Genomic DNA, 26,364 nt, shown 5'->3' with positions numbered 1-26,364 from the left:
TTCGCTTACAAAAGCGGAAGAGTCGGCCAAGGGCGCCGAGAAGAAGTCATCTTCTCAGCAAGACTCGGCCGACAAAAAGAAGGAAGGAGGTAACAAAAGAAAAGTAGTCTGAGTGGCTGATTGCAAACAGACCAAGTCTAAGAAAGCCAAGACGTACAAACCACAATACGAATATATACAACAAAGATTGTTACCTCTGTACGAGTAGGAAACTTGAGCAACTTTGAAGATCTTGATGAAATGACCAACAAATTCAAGTAACTCAAACGGAAAACTCAAGGTCACGGTTGAGCTCTTGAAGAATGGAAAGGAAATCACTTTATCTCTCTAGAAGCTCTGATCTCTCTCTAAAAAGCGCAAAGTTCTAAAGTGATTTTATGAAGTCAAACAAGTCCTATATATAGGAAAAAATACAAAACTGATGGGGGAAAAATGGTAAAATCACTTTTCCCGTCTAGAAGCTCAAACAAATCTTTTTCAAAAACTTGACCTAGAATCTCAAATGGTTAATTAAACCATCCGTCAATATAGACCTGGAAGACATACGGTTACCCAAACGACGCGTCAAAATAGACGGCCAGGTCAAAAAATTCAAACTATTGATCTGGAAAATACGGAGGACAGGTGTCTCACCTAATATCAAGTTGCACCATTCGTCCGACTGAGTTCAAGACTTAAGTCTAAAACTAAAATCAAGCGGACCACTCAAGGCAATTCGCCCAAAAGAATAATCCCATGTTTAAACGGACGGTACAGTCTGTCCCTTTTCAAAAACGATGCCTAAACAGCCCAGTACTCAAACATGCCTGGACGGGAGAAAATCAGTGGAGGCGGCCCATATGATACGAGCCACCCCCTATAAGGGGTAAACGTTTAGGGTAAAAATACCCTTCCACGTGGTCCAATCCTATAGTGACACGTGGCCCAATAAAGGGCGACACGTGTCCTAATTGGAAGATGACACATGGCAAACAAAAGAGCACCGGAAAGAGAGAAGGTCACCTTACATCAAGAGGCCCAAATCCCGAAAAAGGCACCATAACAGTGCCCCCAAAGGACATGCGTCCTTACTTGATTGCACCGCCAATCAGGTCACTCCTTTTCTAAAGGGGGACACATTCCCACCCTTATAAATAACCCAATCATTTATGATGGGAGGGGTGGATTGAGACATCTCATTTATTGCATAAGCAATTTGCTTTAACTTCTCTCTACTTTCTCTCTCTAAATACTTTGTTTTTCGATCACTAGTCGGAGGCAAATATTCTGTCAAACGGAATATTCATTGTTTTTTAGGTATTCACGACTGTCGGACTATATTCAAGACCTGTATTCCGAGGGATTCCAAAAAACCCTGAAACACTTAGTATTTTCTATGACTTAGAAAGAAAAAGGTTTTGACACTCGAATTTCTTATCTTCATTCCATAGTCATCATATTCTTTTTTTTTTATTAAACCTTTTCTAAATCACAATGCCCTATCCGATAGAGTCATTATACAGTTTCTATAGTTTCTATAATCAGGATGGCAACTCTCTATTTCAATATATATGAGAACCAACCTTCAAAATCATCGTAATGAGAGCTAGCCCTCCGCCCCCTCGAGGGGCCCATGGGAAAAACCCTATAGTTACCTAAGTTTATTTTACAGCTACATTAAATCTTGATAATACGTTCAAATAAGTTTTAAATAAGTTTAATAGGTAATTTAAGATATAATAGGACAAGTTCAAATTAAATAAGTAAAAATCGAGTGAATAAAATGCACCCTCCAGAGTAACATGTGTCCTTGTTGGTATTTTTTTAGTACATAGTATGTAGTTATTAAATGATAATATAAAATAAGATAAGTTCAACTAAGTAAAATACGGTACGGGAGAATAGAACTCTCCCTAGTGTGAACGGACCAAGAAACAATACATGTCATTGACATATAAAAAGATGGGATATACTTGTATTTTAATATTGGCTCTAATTGTCCTGTATTTTTTCCATTACTTAAGAATTATTCTATAGGATAGATTAAGTTTTCTAAGATTTTGCATAACTTTTAATTTAAAAATTAATACTATACTAAGCATAAAACATTTTGTCCGGTCTTGTTTGTTTATGCATTGTTGTAGGAAGAATAAATCATAATTCAGCAACTAACTACAACATATCAACAACCCAAATTAGCGAATTACCCAACCTTCCATTATTAATTTATTTTTTTTTCTGTGGAGCTGAAAAAACTTTAATTACAAGTTGATATTAGCAAGATTTAAAAATTCCTCTAACAGCAATATATAGTGTAGTAAGGCTATAATAAATTAATAATAATACATACCTGACTATGTACAACAACAAAGTAGTAATGATTTAATTGAAGACTTAAAAAAAAAAAAAAAAAAAAAAAAAAAAAAAAAAAAAAAAAAAAAAAAAACAAGGTTAAAAAAAAGAGCATTATTTAAAGAAAATATTAATTGTAATAATGATTAATTATGGTGACCTATTTATCAAGTAGAAGCTTGACCTCTAATTAAATTTGTGGCCAAAATACTTAATCACGTCACTATATACAAAATTGGTTGATAGTGTTAGGGATTTTAGTACCGTAGGATAGTGATGCAAATTGACAATTTTGATTTTGGGGCAAAAAATTGACCGATTTCACTAAATCATTTTTAAGTACTAATAAATGGTATGATGTTGGATATATTTGGTAATGTAGATAGTAATAGTAATTTGATCGAGTTATATAGTTTGATTTTGATACTTGGTTGTTTTTAATTCAAGTAGTTGTTATAGACATTTTGGCTTTAAAACGTGTGTACATATTACATCTTTCATTTAAATTATTATAGTAGGGAAAAAATTTCTATACTTGTATAAGATTTCATAAGGACAAGAGAAAGAAAGGAAGGGAAGCAATTAGTCTAATGTATAATGAATGAGTTTATATTTTCTTTCTTTTTAATTTCTATTCTTAGAAACTATAGCTTTCTGTACGACGTCTAGCTAGCATATGCGCTAATTATAAATCCGTTATACCTATTTCTTTAATGTATAAAAAGTTAATTTCAAATTTTTAGTTGCTTTGGATCGAAGATGGTGGTGATCTGATGTTACTATAATGGTGATTGGTGAATAGGATGTGGTTGTCATAGCTCATGGGTAGGCGAGCGGCATTTTTGTGGATAAATAGAATGTTCATGGTGAACTTGGTAAGCTTTCATGTATGTATATATGGTATAATAATCAGTTAGGTCTTCACCAAATATTTAGTATGTAGAAAAAATCTCTATATCACCAGCTCAACATACAAACCTAACAGCATTGCAAACCTAGCCCCCTTGAAACTTTGCATGCCCTCACCACTATTACAACCACCAAGAAATTGCCACCACTACATAGATAAAAACTTTGGTTATTCACCCCCTTATATTCCCTCTTTTGTATCTTCAATTGACAATTCATTTATTTCAATTATCCATCTTGTCGAAAACCCTAATTTCTTTATTTGAATATTGTAATTTTTTTTATATCCCTACAATTAATTATTATTGGCATAATTGATAGTGATTCACCATTCGTAGTCCTGCAATTATTATTTAAATTTGACATATAACGAAATAAAATTTTCAAATATAACCTTAATAAACGCCCTACCGCACTATTTATCTCCTCATATAGGCATCCTCATCTCCTCCTCTTCGATTCAACCCGAACTTACTTAATGGTATTTATCAATAAACCTATTAACTATCCGACCAAAATATGAGTTAAACCCTAATTTGTCTACTGTAAGGCTTCTTTAAACCCAACTTGACACGACCTAAACTTGAAGAGAAACTCCGCTTGAATTTGACTCAAACCAAACCTTAGATCAATAGCAACCGAAAGGGTGAACGGCCCAATATAACTTGAACAAAACTTGACTCGAACCCTAATTCGAATTGAACTTGACCTAGAGGCTACGGACCCCATTATGACTCGAGACCTAATATAAGCCAAATCGAATCCGCCCCAAATATCCAAATTAATTGCTATACTTTTTTAAAAAAAATCATCTATGATCCAAGTAAATTAAAATCAAAATTAATAATAGAAATATTTTATGTAGTGGGCAGTGAATAACAGTTTTTTTTCACTTTCATACGAGTTGACTAAATTAAATTATCATTTTTTTTATGCATTAAGATACGAGGGTGCCCCTCTTATCACAAGAGGGGTGAGGCTGTGACGGTGAGGATTGAACCCTGGTTGCACTGGAGGGAGATGGAACCACTAGCCATCCTTCTACTCCTTGATTCTCGATTAACATAATAATATAAGTAGACTAGTACTCATAGAGTTAGTAGAGAGTATGGTAAAATTATCATATTCTTAGGTGCGTATGAAGACATGCAGGGTGAGTCACTGAGTTGTACATGAGAGTTATACCATGCACTTTCAAGGAAGGAATAAAGACTTTTACTTTTTGATTGCTAAATAAGTACTCTTTACTTAAAGAAAAAAAAAATTAGTAATATAACAAGTGAGGTGAAATAGTAGCTAGAAAGCCACCATCCAATTTCCAAACTTGAGAATCATTTCGTAGCCATTTGGAGATATGTTTTACCTCAACATGATCATGTAGTTTTGCTTTTAGCTATAAAGAAAGTGATGTCTTTCCTTTTTGCCTATTTTTTTTTTTACTTTTCAACACGATTGGCCAAAACTAATTAAAGAATAAAAGTACGATTATTAATAACTAATTTCATGTGACATTGAAGGATTAGATTGGCTAATATAATCATAATCAATATTAACATTAGATTATGTTGTATTTTATATGATAAATGTCTACAATAAAATGTATTTCACTTTAAAAAGTAGTACACACGACTTAATAAATATTTCATATTTATACCAATATTTACGAGAATTTTAATAAATAATAACAAGAACTTATTATCACATGTCTAATGACTTTTATGATTCACAATACTAGATTTACATAGTTTAATATGTATTTTACTAATCATCCATAATACTCATTTTTTTTTAAATTTTTGATGATGATACTCTTCTAATGACTTCTCGATTCACATTTTTCTTTTCTTTTGAATTCATTAATTTCATAATGTTCTTGAATTTTTGTAGGCAAATTGTGTATTACTTTGTATATCATAAATGAATGATCTAATTTTATTTATTTACATTCTTTATTTTTACTGTATCGATCCCTGACTTGGATTGTGAGAGGTATTCTGTAATTTTTTGTTATATCCACCTCTACTTACTCAATTTTATATTTTAGGTAACACACATAGTTTGTTTACTCACTTCTTATATATACTTGCTCACTTTTTTTTAATTGAATTTTTAAATATGTAATTTTAATTAATAATAAGACAAAGATTTATGTCGAGTAGGGGAAAAAAACGTAAACATATTTGCTAATATGACAAAAGTCAACCATTTTAATAAAACACATCGAAAAAAAGACTATTCATACAATTACAACAACAATATCATATACTTCCTCCGTTTCTATTTACATGACTAATATTCCTAAAATGAAAATGTCATATTACTTGACCTATACTATTTGTGATAAACTTTAGGTGGATAAATTCTCTAAATTACCCTCAAAAAGTACACATGGAGACAACTTTTGGGGGTAATAAAGAAGGCCATGTGCAACAATGGCCACAAAGCTACAATTTCTCTCTCTTCTCCTTAAATATTGTGCCCAATGTTATATGTCAAGTAAATAGAAACGGAGGAAGTAAATAACAATAATCTCACTATAAATTCAATCATATTGTATATACACAAATATACATAAAATCCAATAACATATGAAAATGATAGATGAATAGAAAAAGAAAGCGAATGGACGGTGATGATTAAGCAAGAGCAGAAGATCTGACGGAGGAAACAGCCGCAAAGGTTAAGGTTAAAGGAAAAACCGAAAACACAATGAGCTGGAGTGACGGTGGTCCAAAATGTAACAATTTGAGTACAGCTCACGGTCACCCCCCCGCCCTTCTCGATTGCTGTTGCTTCTACCACAAGCGCCTGGGATTCTTCTGCCATTCCATAATCCATTAGGGGTATTTTCGTCTTTTCCCTTCCTAAATCATTTACTCAACAATTAGGCGTGCCCTTCCCATTATTTAATGCCAACCCATTACATATATTCACAATTTTAATATACAAAAATATTTATGTCACATTTTATTTTTCATTATTGTTATTATTATTCTCATTGCATTTATATTTTTTTATTTGGTTTCAGAAGAATTTACTGAAGTGATTTATAGTTAAGGTGATTTCAACCAGGTTTTCCTTTGAAAATTGTCATTTTTTTGTCCTTTTTACTTTAAGTTTTGTTTTATGAATTTTTTTATATAAAATTTAAATTTTAAATTAGTAGTAGGTAGAGTTGTAATGTTGTGGTTTCCTTTGTTGACAAATCAAGGTAGTTTGGTTAAATGATGGGTTTCCTATTTTATGACCAAGGGATTAAATTTTGCCATTATCAGATTGTTTGTTTAAGGATAATAGGAGAGTACAAATAAAAGACGTTTCGTGTTTGTTTAGAAAGACGACGATTTAATTAGGGTGGTGAGAATAGAAAAACCTCTTTATCTCATCTAAGTAGAGTTAGTCAGGTGGAGCGTGAAGAGGAAATACATTATACAGAGTAGAATATAGGGAGAGAATCAATACGAATATCATTAACTTTTCATTCATTTTTTCACTTACTCACTATCAATACAAAACAATCTTAAACCACAATCTGTCTCATTTTACTCTTTAGTGTCCTATTTTTATCTCATTATCTCATGATTCTTATCCTTATCTCTTACTAAACGCTTGTAAAATTATTTGGAGTTGAATATTTTCTTTTTTCATTATTTCACCCCACTCCCTATTCTCGAGGAGTCAAGGGTGCGAAAGATCTATCTAGTCTCTAAAATTAATTTTGCACTAGGATTGATTTTTGAGTTTAATTTTACTCCGTATATCATGACACTTTTCTATACTTCTCTTAAAAGAGGAGTATAGAACTCCATTACAAAAGTGTACAAATGACCTCTTGATCAAAGCATGGAGCATAGTAATATTCCATTACACTACTAGTAGTATGAAAATAAATATACAAACAATATTTACAGAGTTGTTGTAATTCAACTTTCATACACGTCATTCAATAAGTCAATAGTCAATAATGAATGTATGGTAATTCTTGCCAAAAATGGAATCACAATAGTTTTGCATTCAAACCATGTAATAATTTGTTGTATTTTAGGTTGGTTGCCCTAGTTGTATTTTTTCATATGCAACAAATTTCATGAAAGAGTTTTACTTAAAAATTATTGTTCACGTACAAATGAAAGAAATTTCTGTCAATTGGGTAACATATGCATTTTGTATACACAATTTAACACAAATACACAAATAGTATTAGAACATAGAGTTTCAATATTCCTAATTTCATAAGAAAAAAACATTTTGTAAATTGAAAACTGAAAAAAATAACTTAAGTGCATTCGTCACTACTTAGTATGTACTAGAGAAGTGAGGATAAATTTTTATCAACATGTGGCACCATTAGAAAACCGTTTCTTGTTCACATTTACTCTTTACACTAGCTACTTCTTCACCACAAAATATATATATATTTTTTTTTTTTTTTTTTTTGTGCTTTGATTGATAGTAAGAAAACCATTAATGAAAAAACAATATGGTATGTGTATCTAGAGAAAATAATTTGTCCAATTTTTGTACTTTTAAGGGACCATAAAATCATAAATGAAGGCTATTAGCATAATTTTGTTATCAAGACAATTCATTAAGCTCTTAATTAATCAAGCACAACTTCAATTTTATTTTCAACGCTAGTAATGTTATAATGCCCTAAATCCTTTTTTTTATTACAATACTACTCAAATTAATCAATCTATTATTAAAATTAATTATGACCATGTTTGACAAAATATAGCTACGAGAATAGAGTAAAATACAAACCCTATGGTCACTATATTGTATATACTATATACAAACCCTATGGAGTGGAGTAATAATGTGTAGAAAAATGAAAGTTTAATTTTCCCAAATAGTTTAAAAAGTTTGTACTAGTACTATTTTGGAGCCTTTTAAGTGACACCTAAACACACAACTATTTCTTCTTTCATTTTCTCTCTCCTCTTTTTCACTCTCTTTTCTTTCTTTTTCATTCATTTTCTCTCTCCACCTTCTCCAACTCTTTTTCCTCCACTCCATCACCACCTCCTTCCCTCCCATCTTCTCTCTCCTGTAAAAAAAAAAAAAAAAAACCCAAAAACAATTCTGCTCAAAATAAGTTGAGCTATCAATTTCTTTTATAAAGCTACTCAGATTTCCAGATCTTCTTCATATTCTTCTTCAACCTCTTTATAATCTGGTAAGTTGCATTTTTAGTGCTCAAATGCTTGTCAAAATGATTCAACATTGCTACTTTCACTTTCGTAATCGGAGTGGATTTTGATTTTTATTTTTGGAAAATGTAGTTTAAATTATTGATCAGTAGCATATATTTTTTACATTGGATCGTTGTTTTTATTTTGAATTTCGATTTTTTTGTTTGTTGATTTCAAGTTGATAATGTTGTGCTACTTAATTTAAATTTCGATAGTATCGAGTTTTTTAATCCGGATGTGTTTTTTTTAATTTTACTTTTAGTAATTTCCTAATCCTCGAAGTTTTGAACAAATTTTAATTAATTTGTTTCCAATTTTGCTTAATCAGGAATTTTACGCTATCACTAGAATGCTAATTTCAATTATTTAAAAATATTTGTTTAATTTTTTTTTTTTCCTGAGCTTTAATTAAATAATGCAAGTATTTTTAATGGAGTAGGAACTAGAACTTAACTTTGATTGGATGTATTGGAAGTTTCGAGGCAACTCTTTTGAGTCTTTTTTCTTCATAATCTGCTGTAATTTTAAAACAATTGTTTAAATTTTTTTGAGTAAATTTAAATATACTTAGGTAATTTTAATACTCGAGCCGTACTCAATGTTTAATAATCTTACTTTATTACTCCTTCCTATAATATAGTTCTCGTTTCTCATTTTATTAGTCGGTAAATGATTCGCTGCGTCGATTTTAATCCTTTAACCCAAGAGAAAACTATAAAATAGTTGCATTTGAAACATAAATTTGGTATTCCTATGAACGAGATTTACCGTGTTTGAATGCATTATGAACAGGCTGTTACTCTGTTTGGATCCTACTGAATTAACCGAGGAAAGATTAAATTAAGAAAAAAAAAAAAGATAAGAATAGAATCCACCATCATATTCTTTAAATTTAATGCCCTTGAATGTTTTTGTCGTTTTTGGTCCCCCAAAAATTATAATTTCGGTTGTTTATTTAATTTTATTTATTTATTTTTCATCTGAACTCATAATAAATCGTAACAAGAAAAATATAAAGGAGAGAAAAAAAAATAGGGAAAGAGCATAAAATGTGGGTGACTTTATAATAATAACTCTTGAACAGTTTATATTTGATTTTTGTGCTTTAAATTCCCAAGCATCCGCCTTAAATTTTGTTAATGTTTCTGTTTGTTTGTGATGATATAAAGGAAGCATGCTTGTAGTTGTTACCACTGCTGCTAGTCTGGTAGTTGAGCTCTCTTTTGCTACTTTACTCAAATAGTGTAGTTCCTAAAAATGAAAGCAAAAGAGGTCCTAAACAGGGAAAAAAAAAAACCGACGCTATTCCCGTCTCTTTAAGTTCTTCCTGTTTTGATGCGATTATTTGTTGCGAAACAATCACCGTCAAAAAGTTGTGAGATGCTGAAGTGGAAATTCTTTTTTGGGTTTATTTTGATTTGGGTGGTATGACATGAGCTACAGTGTTGATATTAGTTGCTCAGTCCTTGAAAGGGTAGAGATACCTTACCTTACTTCCACATTTTTGGGCCCTTTTGTTTTTTTCTGCTTTGTAAGGATTTTGCTTTTTTAACTGCACCTTTATTTTATTTAGTTCAGTGAATTTAGGTGGTTGATCTATCGTTGATGTGCCTGTCTTTTAGTGCATTCCTAGCAATGTATTAGATTGGATGTTCTTATGCTGTATAGTCTGTGTTCTTACCGCGATGAATGCTTTGATAGTTGATCTTGTTAAGGAAGGTTTGCTTTCAACGAATACTCGAGTGAACTGCGTGTTTGCTTTTGGTGAAATCATACGCCAACTTTGGAGATAAAAGGGTTTTTACATAGTACTTACTCTATACTTGATTGAACTATTGGCAATATTGCATGCCCTTTGTGATTTCTGGTAGTCTGTGATGAGTTTGTTTTTGTTGCTTCGCTTATTGCTGACTCGTCTTGTATGGTGAAATGCAGTCTAGGATGGACCGTCGGGGTTGGCCATGGAAGAAAAAGTCATCCGAGAAGTCAGCTGCAGAGAAGGTCATTGCTACTCTTGATTCTGCAGGTGCCGCTTTGCCTTCTGGTGGATCTCAGCCAGATAAGGTTGGTTCTGTAATTGGTTTCTTGTATAAATGTGCTGTGGGGTTTTATATAATTTTAAATATACAAATCTTAATTATCTGTTCTATTCATCTATCTATATTATGCAGACCAGATGCCTCTTCTCAATAATGTTCAGAATGCCTACTCTGTTATTAATTCCTATGTTAAGATTTCCCGAGAATTTTCTCAGAATATGATATGTTTAATGAATGTTTCCATTGTTATCTCTGGCAGCTTGCACTAATATTTTCAAGCACCTTATATTTCTTTTTTGTAATGTAACATTTTGATCATTTTTTAGGTTCTGCTGTAATAGATAAGCAAAGGATTTTATGATATTGATCTAGGAATTTTTCTTAGTCATTCATTGTAATTGTTATTTCCATGTTTATCATCTCAGGGACAGGAGAAACATGATAAACACAAGAAGGCGAATTATGTTCAAATTTCCATAGAATCATACACTCATTTGAGTGGACTGGAAAATCAAGTGAAGACTTATGAAGAACAAGTAAAAGCATATGAAGAGCAAGCACAAACATATGAAGATCAGGTCAAAACATTGGAGGAAGAAGTCAATGAACTAAATGAGAAGGTCTCATCTGCTAATTCGGAGATAACCACCAAGGAAGAACTTGTCAAACAGCACGCAAAGGTGGCCGAGGAAGCCGTTTCAGGTATGGAATTTTTTTCTGAAGAACTTTTTGCTGCAAAGCCTAGGTTTGTAAGAAATGACTACTTATGGCAGAGTTTACATTCATTACTTTATGAGTTTCTCAAATAAGATACTTTTTCAGTGTAAGCTTGTCAAGTCCACATCCTTACTGGCGTGGCTTTCCTGCAGGTTGGGAGAAGGCTGAAGCAGAAGCTTTGTCTTTGAAAAATCATCTTGAGTCTGTGACTCTGGAAAAATTAACGGCTGAAGACAGGGCTGCACACTTGGATGGTGCTCTAAAAGAATGCATGAGGCAGATAAGAAATTTGAAGGAAGAGAATGAACAAAAGCTCCAAGAACTTGGGATAACAAAGAACAAGCAGTATGATAGAATGAAGCATGAGCTAGAAGCAAAGATTGCTAGCATGGATCAAGAGCTCATGAGGGCAGAAGCTGAGAGCAATGCTCTTTCCAGGTCATTGCAGGAGCGTTCTAACATGCTTATGAAAGTTAACGAAGAAAAGTCAAAGGCTGAGGCTGAGATTGAGCACTTGAAAAGCAATGTTGAATCCTGTGAAAGGGAGATAAATTCCTTAAAATATGAACTCCATATTGTTTCTAAGGAGCTAGAAATCCGTAATGAGGAAAGGAATATGAGTGTCAAGTCTGCAGATGCAGCCAACAAGCAGCAACTGGAAAGTATGAAGAAAATTACAAAGTTAGAAGCAGAGTGTCAAAGGTTACGTGGTCTTGTAAGGAAGAAGCTGCCAGGACCTGCTGCTTTGGCCCAAATGAAGCTGGAAGTGGAAAGCCTGGGTAGAGACCATGGAGAAAGTCGTCTGAGAAGGTCTCCTGCCAGACCTGCCAGCCCCCAGTATTCATCAAATTCCCACATGTCACCAGTGCCTGAATTTTCCCTTGATGGTTCGCAGAAATTCCAGAAGGAGAATGAGTATCTCACTGAGCGCCTTTTGGCTATGGAAGAAGAAACAAAGATGCTTAAGGAGGCATTGGCAAAACGTAACAGTGAATTGCAAACTTCTAGGAGCATTTGTGCCAAGACTGCTAGTAAACTTCAAAATCTGGAAGCACAAGTACAAATATTCAATCAACAAAAGGGCTTTGTAAAACCTGATACTCAAGTTCAAGCTGATCGGTCTTCTAGTCAGCATGTTAGCAATCCTCCAAGTATGATGTCCTTTTCTGAAGATGGAAATGATGATACAGTAAGTTGTGCTGAGTCATGGGCTTCTGCGCTAATCTCAGAGCTATCTCATATTAAGGATAACAGCAAGGAAAAGTCTATGAAAACTGAGAATGGGAAACATTTGGAGCTTATGGATGACTTTGAGGAAATGGAGAAACTGGCTCTATTATCTGATGACTCGAATTGCTCCATATCTATTACTAACAGCCCAGCCAATAAATCTGTAACTTCAAACAGTGCCGTCGCTGATGTAAATGGCACAAATGCCCCATCCAAAGCAGTGCCTGGATCAAATTCGGTGGCTAGTCCTGCTTTAGAAGATTTGGCATCAGGTTCCAAAGTTGAGACAGAATCATTGCCATTGGTGAGCTTGCAATCAAGAATATCGAAGGTTTTTGAATCTGTCTCCAATGATTCTGATGTTGTGAAAGTTCTGGAGGACATTAAGCATGTTGTACAAGAGGTGCATGAGACCCTTAATCCACACTCAATTAATTGTGTCTTTGAGGAGAAACATTGCTCAGAAGGTGCTACCAATCAGCAAGTTGTACCAGGGGATGCTGTGGCTACTACAGAAAAGGAAATTTATTTGTCTGAAAATGGTAGGCAAAATGGCCAGATTGAGAAGATTAGTGAAGAATTAGCAGCTGCCATCTCTCAGATTCACAATTTTGTATTATTCCTGGAGAAGGAATCTAGAGCAGTCAATGGTCTGTGTGATGATAATGATGCACTAGGCCTTAAAGTTGAGCAGTTCTCTGCCTCCTTTAACAGTGTAATATGCAATGAAATTAGCCTGGATGATTTTGTTTTCTCCCTTTCTGATTTCATGGCTAAAGCTAGTGAGCTTAACTTTAGTGTCCTGGGATACAAGGGCAACGAAACGGAAGTTAACAGTCCAGATTGTATAGACAAAATTGCATTGCCTGAAAATAAGCCACCCCAAGGAGAAAGTTATTCTAATGGTTGTAGCCTATCTGATTCTTCTTCAAATCCTGAGGTTCCTCAGGATGCCAATGTTATGTCAGGCTTCGAGCCACAAACATGTGAATTCTCTGTAGAGGAATTTGAACAGCTAAAAGCGGGGAAAGATAATTTGGAAAGGGAATATTCCCAATGCTGTCAAGATCTGGAGACAGCTAAATCTCAGTTGCTGGAAATGGAACAACAACTAGCCGGAGTTAATTCAGAGCTGGCTTCTTCCCAGAACATGAACAGCTTGGCTGAGACTCAGCTGAAGTGCATGGCAGAATCGTACAAGATGCTTGAAAAACGCGCTGAAGAATTGCAGTGTGAAGTCAGTATCCTGAAATCAAAATTGGAATCTCTGGATAATGAACTTGAGGCTGAAAAAGTGAGTCACCAAGATGCTTTAGTCAGATGCAAAGATCTTGAAGAACAATTACAAAGGTTAGTTTGACCATTATGTTACCTTTGGCAATTTTCAATGTAATTACAGTAGTTACAAATATTGCTCATGTAAATCAAAATGCTAACACTATTTCCACTTTTTAATTTCAACTTTTATTTTTTAGATGAAAATATAGTTGATAGTTTTCATAAGATGTTATACATTGCTAACTTCCGGATGTGGTGTTTTTATAGGAATGAAGGATGTTCTGTGTGTTCGTCCTTAGCTGCTGATGCAGATGACAGAAGCAAACAGGTATGAAGCTGATAAGAGAAACTATTTCTTGTTGCAGACATTACTAATGTAAATTTATAAGCATAAATCAGAACAAAGAGTAATAATTTCCTTTTTCGTAGACTTGAGGTATCATTCCACAATTATAATATTGTCTTCCAAGATCAATTTTGGGCTCCTTTCCTTTGTCTCTTATTACTTCCTATTGTTAACACACAAACCTCATTTGCCTGAACCAAAATTTTTTTTCATGAAATGAATCAAACATAAGCATCTGGGATGAGTTAAGCACGCCAACACCGAAAGTTATTATGTGATTTTCGTTCATCCTATTGTTTCAGAAGGCTTACACTAAATTCTTCCATTTCAAAATTGTACAGGAAAAGGACCTGGCAGCTGCAGCAGAGAAGCTAGCAGAGTGTCAAGAAACCATATTCCTTCTTGGTAAGCAGCTAAAAACCTTACACCCTCAGTCAGAATTCATGGGTTCACCCATAAGTGAGAGGAGTCATAGAAATGAAGGCTTTAATGAAGAACCAACAACGAGCGGGATGAACCTGCAAGATCTGGATCACGTTGAGATGGATACTGCCACTTCCAATAATCTGCAAAGGCTAGGTTCTAGTTCACCTTCAGACCTCTACAATGCATCAATTAGTACATCAGACACTGAAGGAAATAGCTTGAAATCGCCTGTTTCGAAAAATGCCAGGCACCGGCCTACAAAGTCCGGATCTTCTACTTCTTCCACTCCAACCCCTGAGAAGCAGTCACGTGGCTTTAGCAGATTCTTTTCATCAAAGGGGAAAATGAGCATTTAATTATTGAGCATGCTGACATAAGGAAGAATTGTGTCGGGACAAAAACCACCCTTGACCATAAAAATTTGGTTGTTGCCCAGGTTGTTATGCTGTCTTACTCATTACAGTTACCTTGGATTTTGTGAAGAAATACTCAAGTTAGCATGTTGAGTTCTTTGAAGTCGTAGTGACTGACAAAGGTCAAATTTTTACTAGGTTCCCCTGATGTCAAATAGAGTTTAGAAAATCATACAGAGTACTTGTGAAGATCAGCTGGTTAGTTCTCGGTTTACTTTGATGATCATATTGATGTTAAATTTTGTATGAAATATGGATGTATATGATGTGAACACCCTTCAAAAATTTCAGTGTTGATCGTATTATGTATTCCCTTCCTTCCCGGATGAAAGTCTAACCCGTTGTAGTGAGTTGTTGGTACTTGGTAAAGTTTCAAACTCTTGAAACTGTTAAGTTGTATTGAGGTGTTTGTTGTCGTGTTTTTGTATGTTTACGTTGTGCATATAAATACAGATGGAATTTTCAAGTATTAGTGATAACGGATGTGGTTCTCTTCTTGTTAGGTGGTTGCTATCATTTCACTGTACAAGGGGTAATTTTGAATTTTCCAGTCATTAAACAATGACTACTTTTCATATAGTAGTATCATATAATAAGAACAAAGTTCAATATTAAGAAGGTTGAACATGAACTGTCAATACATCTTTACAAGCTACAGCATGTTCTGTAGCCTGTAGGTTTCAACAATGAAAGGCAACAAAATGTTATATAATATGATTCTTTTTTACTTTTGACTGTTTATATGTTATTATTATAGCAAAAATGAATATTTGTTCTTTCTCTGTTTTACCATACATGCACCATAGATTTTTACACTACCAACCAAAAAAATATGGTCATTAATAATAAAACATTAAATTTCTGAAAAAATATATACTGAGATCAACCCAACTATTAAAGTACAAGACATTTTTACATGTTAGAAATAAAACGGAGTTAAGAGTTAATACATAACTATCTTTCGGGGTATTTTTCCCCAAAACAATTCATATTGTAATTAGCATTTTAACTACTGTAGATGTTTATATGATTCAGTTATTTCTTGTTCTTGTTGAAGACTTGGAGGGTTTGATGCTTCTTTGCGTTATTACAATTTTGATTGAGATTCCTACAGGCCACATACTTCAACTACACAATGTCAGAGAAAAAATAGTGAAAATATAGTCAAACCCTGGTTTTTGTCAAATCTTGAACTTTTACTTGTCAAATTTTAACTTACAGAACTTCAGATTGCTGTATCTAAATCAATATTTAATGAAATTTATATTCAAAAGTCGAAGAGGAGAGGACCTTGGTCCTTAGATCAATATCTAACAATGAGAACAGACAAAAGAGGCGATGAACACATGGTAATTTACACTTCAGAAAAACAAAGGCAACCGATAACATAAAACTACTATTAACAAAAAATGATAATACACAAACGTCTGAAAGTGATGGCAGCTATGCTAAAAACATATAGCTCTTTCACTTCAGGTCTGGCTTTTAAATAAAAATGAAAGAAAATGGTTGTAGACAAGTGTGAGGAGTCTAGAATATACATCATTCATGTACAACCGCTTAACTAAAAATCAGGCTGTTCTGTTTTTAAGGGCGCTGCAGATGAGGTAGTGGCACCGTTTCCATTCTGAACGTAGAGACTGTTTGACACAAGAGAGTCGCTTACCAGGCCAACATCAGTATCAAAATTCAGTGCGCCCCTAACATTCCTGGGAAGATTAGAGGTGCACAATCAGCATCATCACATGTAGCATAAGTCTTACTGAAGTCAGTGAATCAAATCTATACCTATTCAAACGATCATTTATGGCAGTCAGATCTTTGGAAGGGCTTTGAAAAGCATGAGTGCTTTCCCCCACACAAGCATAGTAGCTCTTTGAGCTGTTTGAAATTAGAGCGTCCATCTACAGTGGAAATTGTGAAAATCAGATACGTGAGAGTCAGTGTTTAGTGAACTAAAACTATTTGGCAATGTCAAAGACGGCTCAGAAATTTATGTTGGACAAGATACGGCTGTGAATCTTGGTTAGCAGAACCTTGCAAAAGGATATAACTGAACCTGTAATAGATTCAGATTCCAGAGTACAGATTTATGTTAAAGCCCTCTAGAGAAATCTCGATCTATATCCATGGAATACACCTATAAAGAGAAGAAATTTTCCCTGGCTACTTATATACTTAGACTTCCAGGATGCCTCAATTTAAACAAAAGAATTAAACTCAATATAAATACTTTGTATGAGAACTAATGAGTACCTTGGATGAGCGCAATGGGGAGACATAGACATTCTTTGACACTTTCTTCGGAGACATGTCAGGAAGACTTGGGAATGTAGATAATTTTGGTGATCCAGGGCATTGACCTAATTAACAAGTAAAAAATGAAGCTAAGCCTTGCTAACAATGAAAGTTTCTTTATGTTTTCTTCTTTTCATTTTCTATATAAGCAAAAATACAATACTCATCACAAAGCATACCATCTTTGTCGTTATTACTTTCGGGAATTATATCAGTTCTCGTGCATGCAGCATGAGGGCCAAGCTCAACGAGAAGAGGCTTCACAGAAGGTATAAAGACCTCGTTGTAAAATGTTATGATGTCAACATGATCCTGCCCTTGTCTCTGTTAGAAGATCAAACGAAAGCTCAGATTTTAGCCACCTTACCAATGATGTTAAAAACACTTGTTAGCTACAGTACTACTAAGCTAAGCAGCTTTCACTGAACTTACATTTCTACGTGAAGAAGACCAGTCAACAAATACATTGCGAAAAACATGGGGTTTACACTGAGGCTGCTTGCGGTAGTTTAAAATGATCTCCTTGAATGTAAGCTCATATTGAGAAATCTGAAAACAAGCAAAGTTATTCAAAATGTTCAAGAAGCATGATGTGAGAGCCAAATTAAGACCCATTATATTATTGAAATTTTGTTTTAGTTAAAATAAAATATACAGACCTTTGCAACTCCATACACAGAACACAGGATTATTTGGTCAATGTGGCGATTGAAAAAAAGTGAGGTCCGCTGATTAAGAATTTTCTGGAACAGACAGTATACACTCTCCCTCATTTGTTGAGTCTCAGATTGCTTGTCAGGCTTTTCTAGCCTTTCAATTATACCATTTATTCTGACAGCGGCCAACTTTGCAATCTGATACAAGAATGCAAAATATCCAAGTCACAATTCCAGCAGAAGGTCCAATTATCCAAACCAAGCAACAATTTTATGTATAGTAATACTTTTGCTTTTATTACTTGCAACACTTTCCATTTCACGCTTGCCAATGCACTATTTCAATCACCAATATATTTAATTACCGGTATATTAAAAATTATAAAATTTGATATTATGAAAGTTTAAATCAAGAGTAATCTAATAAGATCCCATATGACTATTTTTCCTTATTTAAAAGTCATCAATGCTAGTGTTTTTGGGGGAAGTGTATGAGTATATGAATAGGGTAAAAGTCAAAGTGGAGTATATGAATAGTGTAAAAGTCAAAGTGGAGTACATAAATAGTGTATAAGTTAAAGTGGAGTATATGAATATTGTAAAGGAGAATAAAAAGTGGACGTATTTTTTTAGGGAAGGGAGAGGGGTCGAGAAAAACGCCAGAGTAAATATGTGAAATTCGAATACAAGATAACCGAGTGGCATTTAGTAAGAGGCGCCAAATCAGGCAGCTAAGTTGGACAAGGAAGAGCAGGGACAACAACAAAGACCTTTTAGAAAGGAGTAACTCCTAAGGCCAATAACCTATTGTAACAAGAACTTGTATCAGACGAAACAAGTTGATTTGGTAAAAAAATACTAATATTTCTATTCCAAATAATTAGAAACTAGTTGGCACTTGGTTACCTGAATTAAAATTGAATTTTTAAAAGCCAAATAACAAAAATAAATATTAAAATTTGTGTTTTTATTTTTATTTTTTTTCTTCTAACAATCATATCTATAACCAGGGTAACTGGTGGTTCCAAAGTTTTAGGAACCAGTTTTTCAATATTGGTTCTGTTCCACTTCCTAAAACTTTGATCGGGTACCCCGGTTGAGCTCACCCATGGGCACAGGCATAGTCAAGGCTTGGAGAAAAGGCTGTCTAGTTATAAAGAAAACAGTTAAAATCAATATAGATGGGTCAAGAAACTCCACAACCAGAGCTCACCAATGATCAGATCAATAAAACTAAGTCAAGATACTCCACAAACAGAGTGAAAATGACCAAGAACACTCAGTTTGCTGTTAAAATGCACTAGCATCTCATACCTTACTGAAGAATATATTGATCCCAGTCTCTGCACAAGTTTCTCCTCCACCACCAGGACTCAGCCTTGTTGGACTGAAAAAACACCATAACCCAAAGTACAAATAAATCTTCCAAATCAATGTGACGAAAGATGCCTTTTCCAAAACACTAAAATATATGTAAATAAGTATGAATTTACAGGTCCTTCCAACTAACTTAATAGTTTGCACTTTACAGTACCTTGCAAAAGCAGACTGCAAAGCTGGAGGAGTTAGCTTCTGCTTGAGGTTGTTTATCAAACGATCCTTCACAGGTGATGTAAAAGAGCTGCGCTCTACAAGAATGCTACGATACTCTGTGCAAGCTCTTTTAGGAGACCTAATATCTCCATTTGTTGCTACAAATGACAGCACGGAGATAATATAGTCAGAAAATTTGTAATTTACACTGCAATAACATACTTGTCACAAATGTAAAACAAGTAGCAACAGCCAACAGGTGAAAGTTTGACCATAGATCTCTACTTATGATACGATACTATCTCAATCCCTTGTCTAAACAATGCAATCTATAGGCCAGGAGACTAGGAGAGCAGAGATCAGAATATGCTTATTTTGACAAAATGTATGTAGGGAAGCAGGAAACATAAGAATCCCGAAACCTCCATAATCCTCATGCTAAATTTCCTAGAACCCTCTTTTCTCCATTGTTACATAACCTAACAGTTGCACAAATTGTGATAAGCTTGCACCAAACTGATTCGGTCGTGAAAACTACATAATCAAAACCCAAGTCACAAAACCCCATATGTAAACAGCTCAAACAGTCTGAATTCACATTATGTATTTTATCAATTATTTGAAGATGTTAAAAACCGAATAGAATTTTAATTTGTGGGGGAAGAAAAATAAGATGACTGATTTACCTGCTGCAGCCTCATTTTTAAATGATGGCAGTGGAGGTAAGCCTCCAGTGGACATGTTAATATGTACAGCAATTGCATCTAGGGAGGGCATTGGCTCAGCCAGCAATCCGAAACGATTTATTTCAGCAGACAGAGCTGGTCTCGCAATAATCAAAGAATTGTACATTGAGGAACCCTTTTCCCAAACCATGCTCTCCAACAGTCTCTCTTCCAAGGAATTTAAATGCCTTCTAAGCTCTCTTGGAAGAGAATCCTCATGTCTGATAAAACTTTCAATCACCTTACTAAGATCAAAAGCTGTAATGCCAGTTTTCTCTAATACTGCTGGAAACAACATTGTCACTGTCTTATGAGTGGCCAAAACCAGTTCTGCAGAACATGCAAGCATGCATCTGTGAAACCTTTCATTGGTTAGCAAAGAGGTCAAATTATTTGCATGCAACAACTGAGCCTCTGCTGTGCACATTGTCTCTAAAACCCTGTAGTACAGTTTTAAACCTTCCAGCCGTCTTTGTTGTGCCCATATGTTGTCCGTCAAGTTAGAATTTGGTAGTTTCCCAGAAACACCTCTCTCCCCAAGAGCACTATTAGGAAAAATGGCCTCCACAATAATATGAGCTCTACGTACAACCTCATTACTTATATTCCTATCACATGACATAAGGTACTTCTCCAGCTCAGCAGATGGCTTGGATGGAAGTGGAGAAATGTAAGTACGAAGCCACTTAGCAGTTGTCATTGCAGTGCTCACTGGCGTAGATATCATTCTTATGTTGACACCACCACGAGCCCCATGTAAATGAAGTGAAGGTGATCGGCAAGGTGAAAGTGGACTTTCAATTGTTTTTGTTGGAGAGGTCATTACATCTAAATTTCTCTGAATTTATGAGTTTAAAAAAAAAAAAAAAAAAAAAAAAGGGAAAGAAAGAAAGAAAGGATTATTAGAATGCATTAAAACATTACTTATACATTGCTCTCAGTCCTTAGTATATAATGAAATAACACACCACTTTAAGCCTTTCCAATTCATGGTACAGGTAGAAATAAATATACTAGATTAAAAAAAAATAATAATAAAAAATATAAAAAAAATAATCTATAACATTGTAAAACTTATTTGAGGGATTTATATTTTATAACCATTCTCCAATTGGTAGGAGACTCAAAAGTGCAAGGGGAAAAATGATATAAATCATATAATATAGTGTGATATTCACAAAGGGTTATATAATAAATTTGCATAATTAAATCAAAATTACCTTAGTACCACTTATGTTAATGGCACCTCCAGAAAGACTCCCTGATCCAAGTAGGCTGTCATCCATATTAACAAAGACTCTTTCATCTATATCACCCTTGTTCCTAATTGCAGCATCATAATCCTTCTCTAACATGCTAATACAATTGGGAAGTGACGAGTCTTCCAACAAGTCTTCGAAGTAAGTCAAATTATCTGCAATCAATAAACATAGTAATTGACCTAGCCTGGGTCAAATTACTGTTAAACAGTCAACTACAAGAGCATAAATCTTACTGACCTGGGTCAATGTTAACAAGATTGTCAGTTTTGCATTCTGATGCTGTACATGGTTTTTTCTTCAAAATCTCTAAAATCAATTCATTAGCTTTCTCCATCATTTGCTTCACCTCATCTTCAGAAGTGTCATATTTTTGGCAAAGTGACGCTATCAGGTTCACACCTTGATCACTTTTTTTTTCTGAAACAGAAACTTATTCCCATCAATTTAATGCTAACCTCAGATAGTAGAGTTACCCCTCCTCTCTAAACACCAAAGAAAGAGGTTAATACAGCCAAAGAAAGAGAACATAAATCTATTATGAGCACTGTACCAAATAATGGTGAGTCAAGAACATTGAACTTCCTCAATTGAGCAGGGATGTGAATGATCAAGATAGCCTGCATCAAATTTAGCTTTTTAAAATGGCAGCTAGCAGTGAATTTGATGTATATTTGATGGTTCAAGAATTTTACATAAATATAAAATCCTGATTATGAAAGTAATCACACTATACAAATTCAGAACACTTCGTAAACTCATTCAAGTCTTCATGTTTCTTGCATTTAATAAATCCTTAAGACAGAAAACATCCCACAATTCCACAAGTCAATACTACAAGAGGTGATAAGTCTTAACTTACCAATACAGAGACTAATCCATTAGTGCAGGTTACTAGGTCCTTAAACCTGCTGAATGCATGAACACGAAGGGCCAGAAACAGTAGCCATCCAAACCTATAATAGTCTGAAATGCTATCAGAGGAGAAGGTGCTTGCATCAACAATTTCCTTATCAGCTTCATTCGTCTTGAAAAATTCTTGGTATGCTCGCTTGTAGTACCTTAAAGAGACATGAAACAGCAATTAGTCCAAATCATTATCTCACAATAAATTTGTTCAAGCAAATTCTGCAAAATAGGGTGAAAACATGTTGAAGATTCTAGTATAAAAGATTATAAGGTAACTTAACATTAGGAACAATTGATTCCAAAGGGTTCATTGCATAAATGATAAATGTCCCCAACACAAAATCCAAACTGGAATTTTGACCTCATCATAATGATAGTGCATGTATGCTCATTCACAATGAGAGAAGATTAGAAATGCTACATAGTGCATGTATGCTCTGCAATGCCAAACATGATATCTATAACCACAGTACTCAGTACCACGAAGTAAAGGCTTTCCCCTCTTCCTAGTTCCCACAGTTGTATTTAGCATGGTTTGTATCAGTACCCAATAATGAAGAAAGCTTTTACTATTCTCAAGTGTTCAAATCTGTCTTAAACTCCAGTCAGGATTTATCTTCCTAGTTTCCCCCTCATACAGCTTACATTATTTGAATTATACCGGTGGCATCATCAGTTTTGACTTTTGAGAGCATTTACACATGGTAGACAACTAAAAATCTGCATACAATTTAACTCTCAATTCAAACACACACAGTTTCAAAAGTTATCATTGCCTAAACAAATTTTAAGTCCACGGATAAAAAAAGGGAATAGATAAGTTTAAGAAAGGCCAAGAATAAATAAGCTGCATACACTCTTAAGTGGAAGATGGCCTAAGAATATTTTGACACTTCAAGCTTCAACTCAGATGCAACCCTACCATGTCTAGGGAGTTCTTTTGACTTGACCTTATGTCACAAATTTAGTTGTTGACAGCATTAACGAGGGAAAATATGAAAACAAATATTTTTTGGGGTATAAATGTCCGCACAGTATTCTTAAGAGTTCAGAAAAAGAGGCAATTAACACTAATAATGACTTAATGAGGGGAAATAAGTAAATACACATTTTAGAGGATATAATTGTCTAAACACTATTTATAAGTGTGTTCACATACTTTATAAAAGGTAGGGGTATAAGGAAAAAAAAAAAAAAGATAATGGAAACATTGAGAAAGCTTATGGTAGGACTCTGAGGTTTAACAGCAAGTCTCTGCCCATTGTAAAAGCAAATCAGATAAGTAAAATAACAGTTTACCCTAATATGTCAATCTTGTCATAATTCAAATGAAGTTCTTCAACAACATGATCAACAACATCGCAGCCCAACTTACTACGTCCGCCATAGATGGTATAAGGGAAACTTTACCAATTCAAAAGTTTACACTACAGGTTTACATGAAAACCACATAAGACAGACAAATATCCGTCACAAAGTGTTATGAACGATGACATCCCAAATACAGCCATCAGCACAAAGAGCTCTGGGACTTCAATATTAACTATAATTATAAGCTACGCAGTAAATCTGGCATGATTAGCAAAAGCCCAGTTTTAGTGAATTTTAGTCCACAAAACAAAGACTATACTAAGAAATAAAACCAGTACAGCAAGAGGACACCTACTTGCTTAAAAGGCTCAAATGCACAAAATTGGCCTGCAACTCTTTCACCTGATCAAAGAATGAGTGGATCAATACATTAACAAAGAAAAAAGCATCTGAAGTCAGATGTTCCACGTACCTCGAGTCTCTTCTCCCAATCTTCACCATACATGTTACTTAAGATTGGGCCAACCTTAACAACAAACTGAGGAAGCTCTTTGAAGAAATCTACAAGACTGGTAAAAGAAAATAGAAACAATCACATCCTGAACAGCAAAATCGGTCCACTTATAAAAACGTGATAATCAATATCATAGGAAGACGAAGTACTTCAACTTCACGGCTTTTAGTATCTGACACAAAGTAACTCCACTCTGATTACCAACTTCATTCTTATCACTTGTAGTTCCCTCACCCAGTCTCTTACTGGTGTAGAGAACAAAGGCAAACATATATCTCTCTAATTCCTCAGGCTGAAATCAGAGATGTGCAGGAACATAAGAAATTGAAAGTAAACATGAATAACCAACAACTATCATGATAAACCACGTTACTTGGACTCTTCAATTCACCTTAAAACCCGAGTACAATCCTAGACGATCTGACAAGGAGCTGGACACTTCCATAGTCCATTTCGGGTCATATCAAGATATATGACAGTACTCGAGTCCAAGTAACATAGCTTATAAAGCCTACTCGAGATGGAAAAAGTACCGTTGTGCTTCCGATAGGCGATACATTATTCAACAAAATACTTTTGCTATCAGTAAACAATTTCACTGCATCTGAAAACATCTTTTCATCCAACGAAAATTGGTTCTGCGAATAAGTTTAAATTACATAGTTAAACCCCAAATCCTGTAACAAACTAGGCAGAATTTGAACGGAAAAATTTGAAAAAAAAAATGTTTTACAAATAGGGTTCTCATACCACTAAATATTCAGCATTCAACAAAATATATGAAATTTCTCAAGATTCAATAAAATTAAACAAGAATAAACACAAATACCTTGCAAAGGTCGGTGAATCGAGCTTCAATTTCACCATAGTTATCACTATTCAAATCAACAGAGCTTGATTCCTCCATTTTCACAACAGAATGACTCATGAATTTCTGACCAAAACCCAAACCAAAATCACCCAAAAAGATAAAATTTTAAATTTATTCACAAAATCAACAAAACTAACAACAATAACCTATAAAATGATAAACAAAAACAAAGGCTACAATCTTGTATGAAACTTACCACACTATTACAAAATGAGTCTCGAACAAAGCCTTGGATCGAAAACAATTGCAAAATCGAGAGCAGGGTATTGAAGGTTAAACAAAGCTTTAAAGGTTATCAATGGAGTTGTCGGCGAAGAGGGTGTTGAAGGGTCACTGGAGATTTTGTAGGTCGGCGATGTCGTCGGCGGTTGGGAAAGAAAAAGGAGAGAAATTGGAGAAGATGAACAGCATTTGGTGAACTGAGCTTGGCGGGTAATTGTATTGTTTAGCCTAGTACTCTGCACACATAACAATATTTTAAGCACGGACTACGATGTACTAGTTTTAGATTTAACTATTGGTATTGGTGTTAATTAGGGTGTTCAAGTCGGGATTGGTGAGGTCAGGTCAAGCGACTCTAGCTGAGTGCATTTCAAACTTGAGTTGTGATAATTGTGTCAAGTCAAAATTTAAATGGGGTACTTTTCGGGTTGGTTTCAAGTCGGGTCGCTTGAGTAAAATTGTGACATATTTAAGGGCCTATTCTGATTTATTGAACTAAGCTGAACTGAACAGAATTTAACAAAACTGAACTGAACTAAACTGAATTGTTTATGAGAGAAGGAAATTAGAAACTGAACTGAACTGAGCTGAGCTGAGCTAAAATGAACTAAACTGAAATTAAGCCGAAGAGAACAGGTCCTAAGTATTGGTACGTATTTGTTTGATAAGAGAACAGGCCCTTAGATATGTCAAATTTTGACATATCTAAGGGTCTGTTTTGATTTACTAAACTAAGCTGAACTGAACTGAACTGTTTATGAGAGAAGAAAATTAGGAATTGAACTGAATTGAACTAAACTGAAATTAAGCTGAAGAGAATAGGTCCTAAGTATTGGTACATTTGTTTGATACGAACCAATATAATTATACTAATGTGGTATCTAGGGATGTCAGTGGGGCGGGTCAAGTAGGAGACCCGTCCTATTGGGACGGGATGGGGTTCAGTCTGGCGGGTGGTGGGGCGGGGATGGGATAAAAACCATATTCACCATGGGTGATGATGGAGTGGGGTGGATTTTAAGTTGTACATGCCCCATCCCCGCTCCATCCCCACATCTATATATTTAAAAAAATAAAATTATATACTTTTATACTATTTTATATTAAAAAATTATTTAAAGTAAAGTAGTAATAAATATAATACATTGTTTTATATACTAATATTAAAATAAAAAAAAGTGT

General features: G+C 34.4%; 2 protein-coding genes across 3 annotated transcripts; one reads left to right on the top strand and one right to left on the bottom strand.

The window, feature by feature from the left end:
• The first annotated feature begins 8,160 nt into the window (after positions 1-8,160).
• On the top strand, positions 8,161-15,350 carry LOC145592412 (filament-like plant protein 4). 2 transcript variants are annotated; one of them, XM_081648862.1, is made up of 6 exons: positions 8,161-8,419; positions 10,371-10,499; positions 10,900-11,176; positions 11,344-13,771; positions 13,967-14,027; positions 14,387-15,350. In XM_081648862.1, the coding sequence occupies exons 2-6, from the start codon at positions 10,377-10,379 to the stop codon at positions 14,825-14,827; spliced, it is 3,330 nt and encodes a 1,109-aa protein (XP_081504988.1). In that variant the 5' UTR covers positions 8,161-8,419; positions 10,371-10,376; the 3' UTR covers positions 14,828-15,350. The 2 variants fall into 2 exon arrangements, with proteins under 2 accessions (XP_081504988.1, XP_081504987.1); XM_081648861.1 differs by lacking the exon at positions 8,161-8,419 and adding an exon at positions 9,391-9,909.
• A 902-nt stretch (positions 15,351-16,252) lies between these two features.
• On the bottom strand, positions 16,253-25,414 carry LOC145590882 (retinoblastoma-related protein-like). Its single transcript, XM_081647276.1, has 19 exons — positions 25,157-25,414; positions 24,919-25,023; positions 24,623-24,727; positions 24,239-24,381; positions 24,048-24,144; positions 23,931-23,977; positions 22,218-22,416; positions 21,909-21,975; positions 21,596-21,775; positions 21,317-21,510; positions 20,058-20,934; positions 19,373-19,529; positions 19,153-19,225; positions 17,842-18,036; positions 17,615-17,731; positions 17,362-17,506; positions 17,141-17,247; positions 16,673-16,788; positions 16,253-16,593 (listed from the first exon to the last, which is right to left on the bottom strand). The coding sequence occupies exons 2-19, from the start codon at positions 25,015-25,017 to the stop codon at positions 16,449-16,451; spliced, it is 3,063 nt and encodes a 1,020-aa protein (XP_081503402.1). The 5' UTR covers positions 25,018-25,023; positions 25,157-25,414; the 3' UTR covers positions 16,253-16,448.
• Between the last annotated feature and the right edge of the window lie 950 nt (positions 25,415-26,364).

The sequence above is a fragment of the Chenopodium album genome, chromosome 18 (assembly GCF_948465745.1).
Source record: "Chenopodium album chromosome 18, dcCheAlbu1.1, whole genome shotgun sequence".
NCBI classification, from domain to species: Eukaryota; Viridiplantae; Streptophyta; class Magnoliopsida; order Caryophyllales; family Amaranthaceae; genus Chenopodium; species Chenopodium album.
This window is presented reverse-complemented; position numbering and strand designations above follow the sequence as displayed.

What these genes read in the sequence shown, in the direction of transcription:
- LOC145590882 (XM_081647276.1), bottom strand. Translation starts at nt 25,017, where the DNA reads ATGAGTCATTCTGTTGTGAAAATGGAGGAATCAAGCTCTGTTGATTTG. An exon ending in CGCCTATCGGAAGCACAACG is followed by an intron (nt 24,382 to 24,622) that starts GTACTTTTTCCA and finishes CTCTGATTTCAG; the next exon opens with CCTGAGGAATTAGAGAGATA. An exon ending in GGTCTTCTTCACGTAGAAAT is followed by an intron (nt 17,507 to 17,614) that starts GTAAGTTCAGTG and finishes ATCTTCTAACAG; the next exon opens with AGACAAGGGCAGGATCATGT.
- LOC145592412 (XM_081648861.1), top strand. Translation starts at nt 9,868, where the DNA reads ATGAGCTACAGTGTTGATATTAGTTGCTCAGTCCTTGAAAGG. An exon ending in CTTGAAGAACAATTACAAAG is followed by an intron (nt 13,772 to 13,966) that starts GTTAGTTTGACC and finishes GTGTTTTTATAG; the next exon opens with GAATGAAGGATGTTCTGTGT. An exon ending in CAGATGACAGAAGCAAACAG is followed by an intron (nt 14,028 to 14,386) that starts GTATGAAGCTGA and finishes AAAATTGTACAG; the next exon opens with GAAAAGGACCTGGCAGCTGC.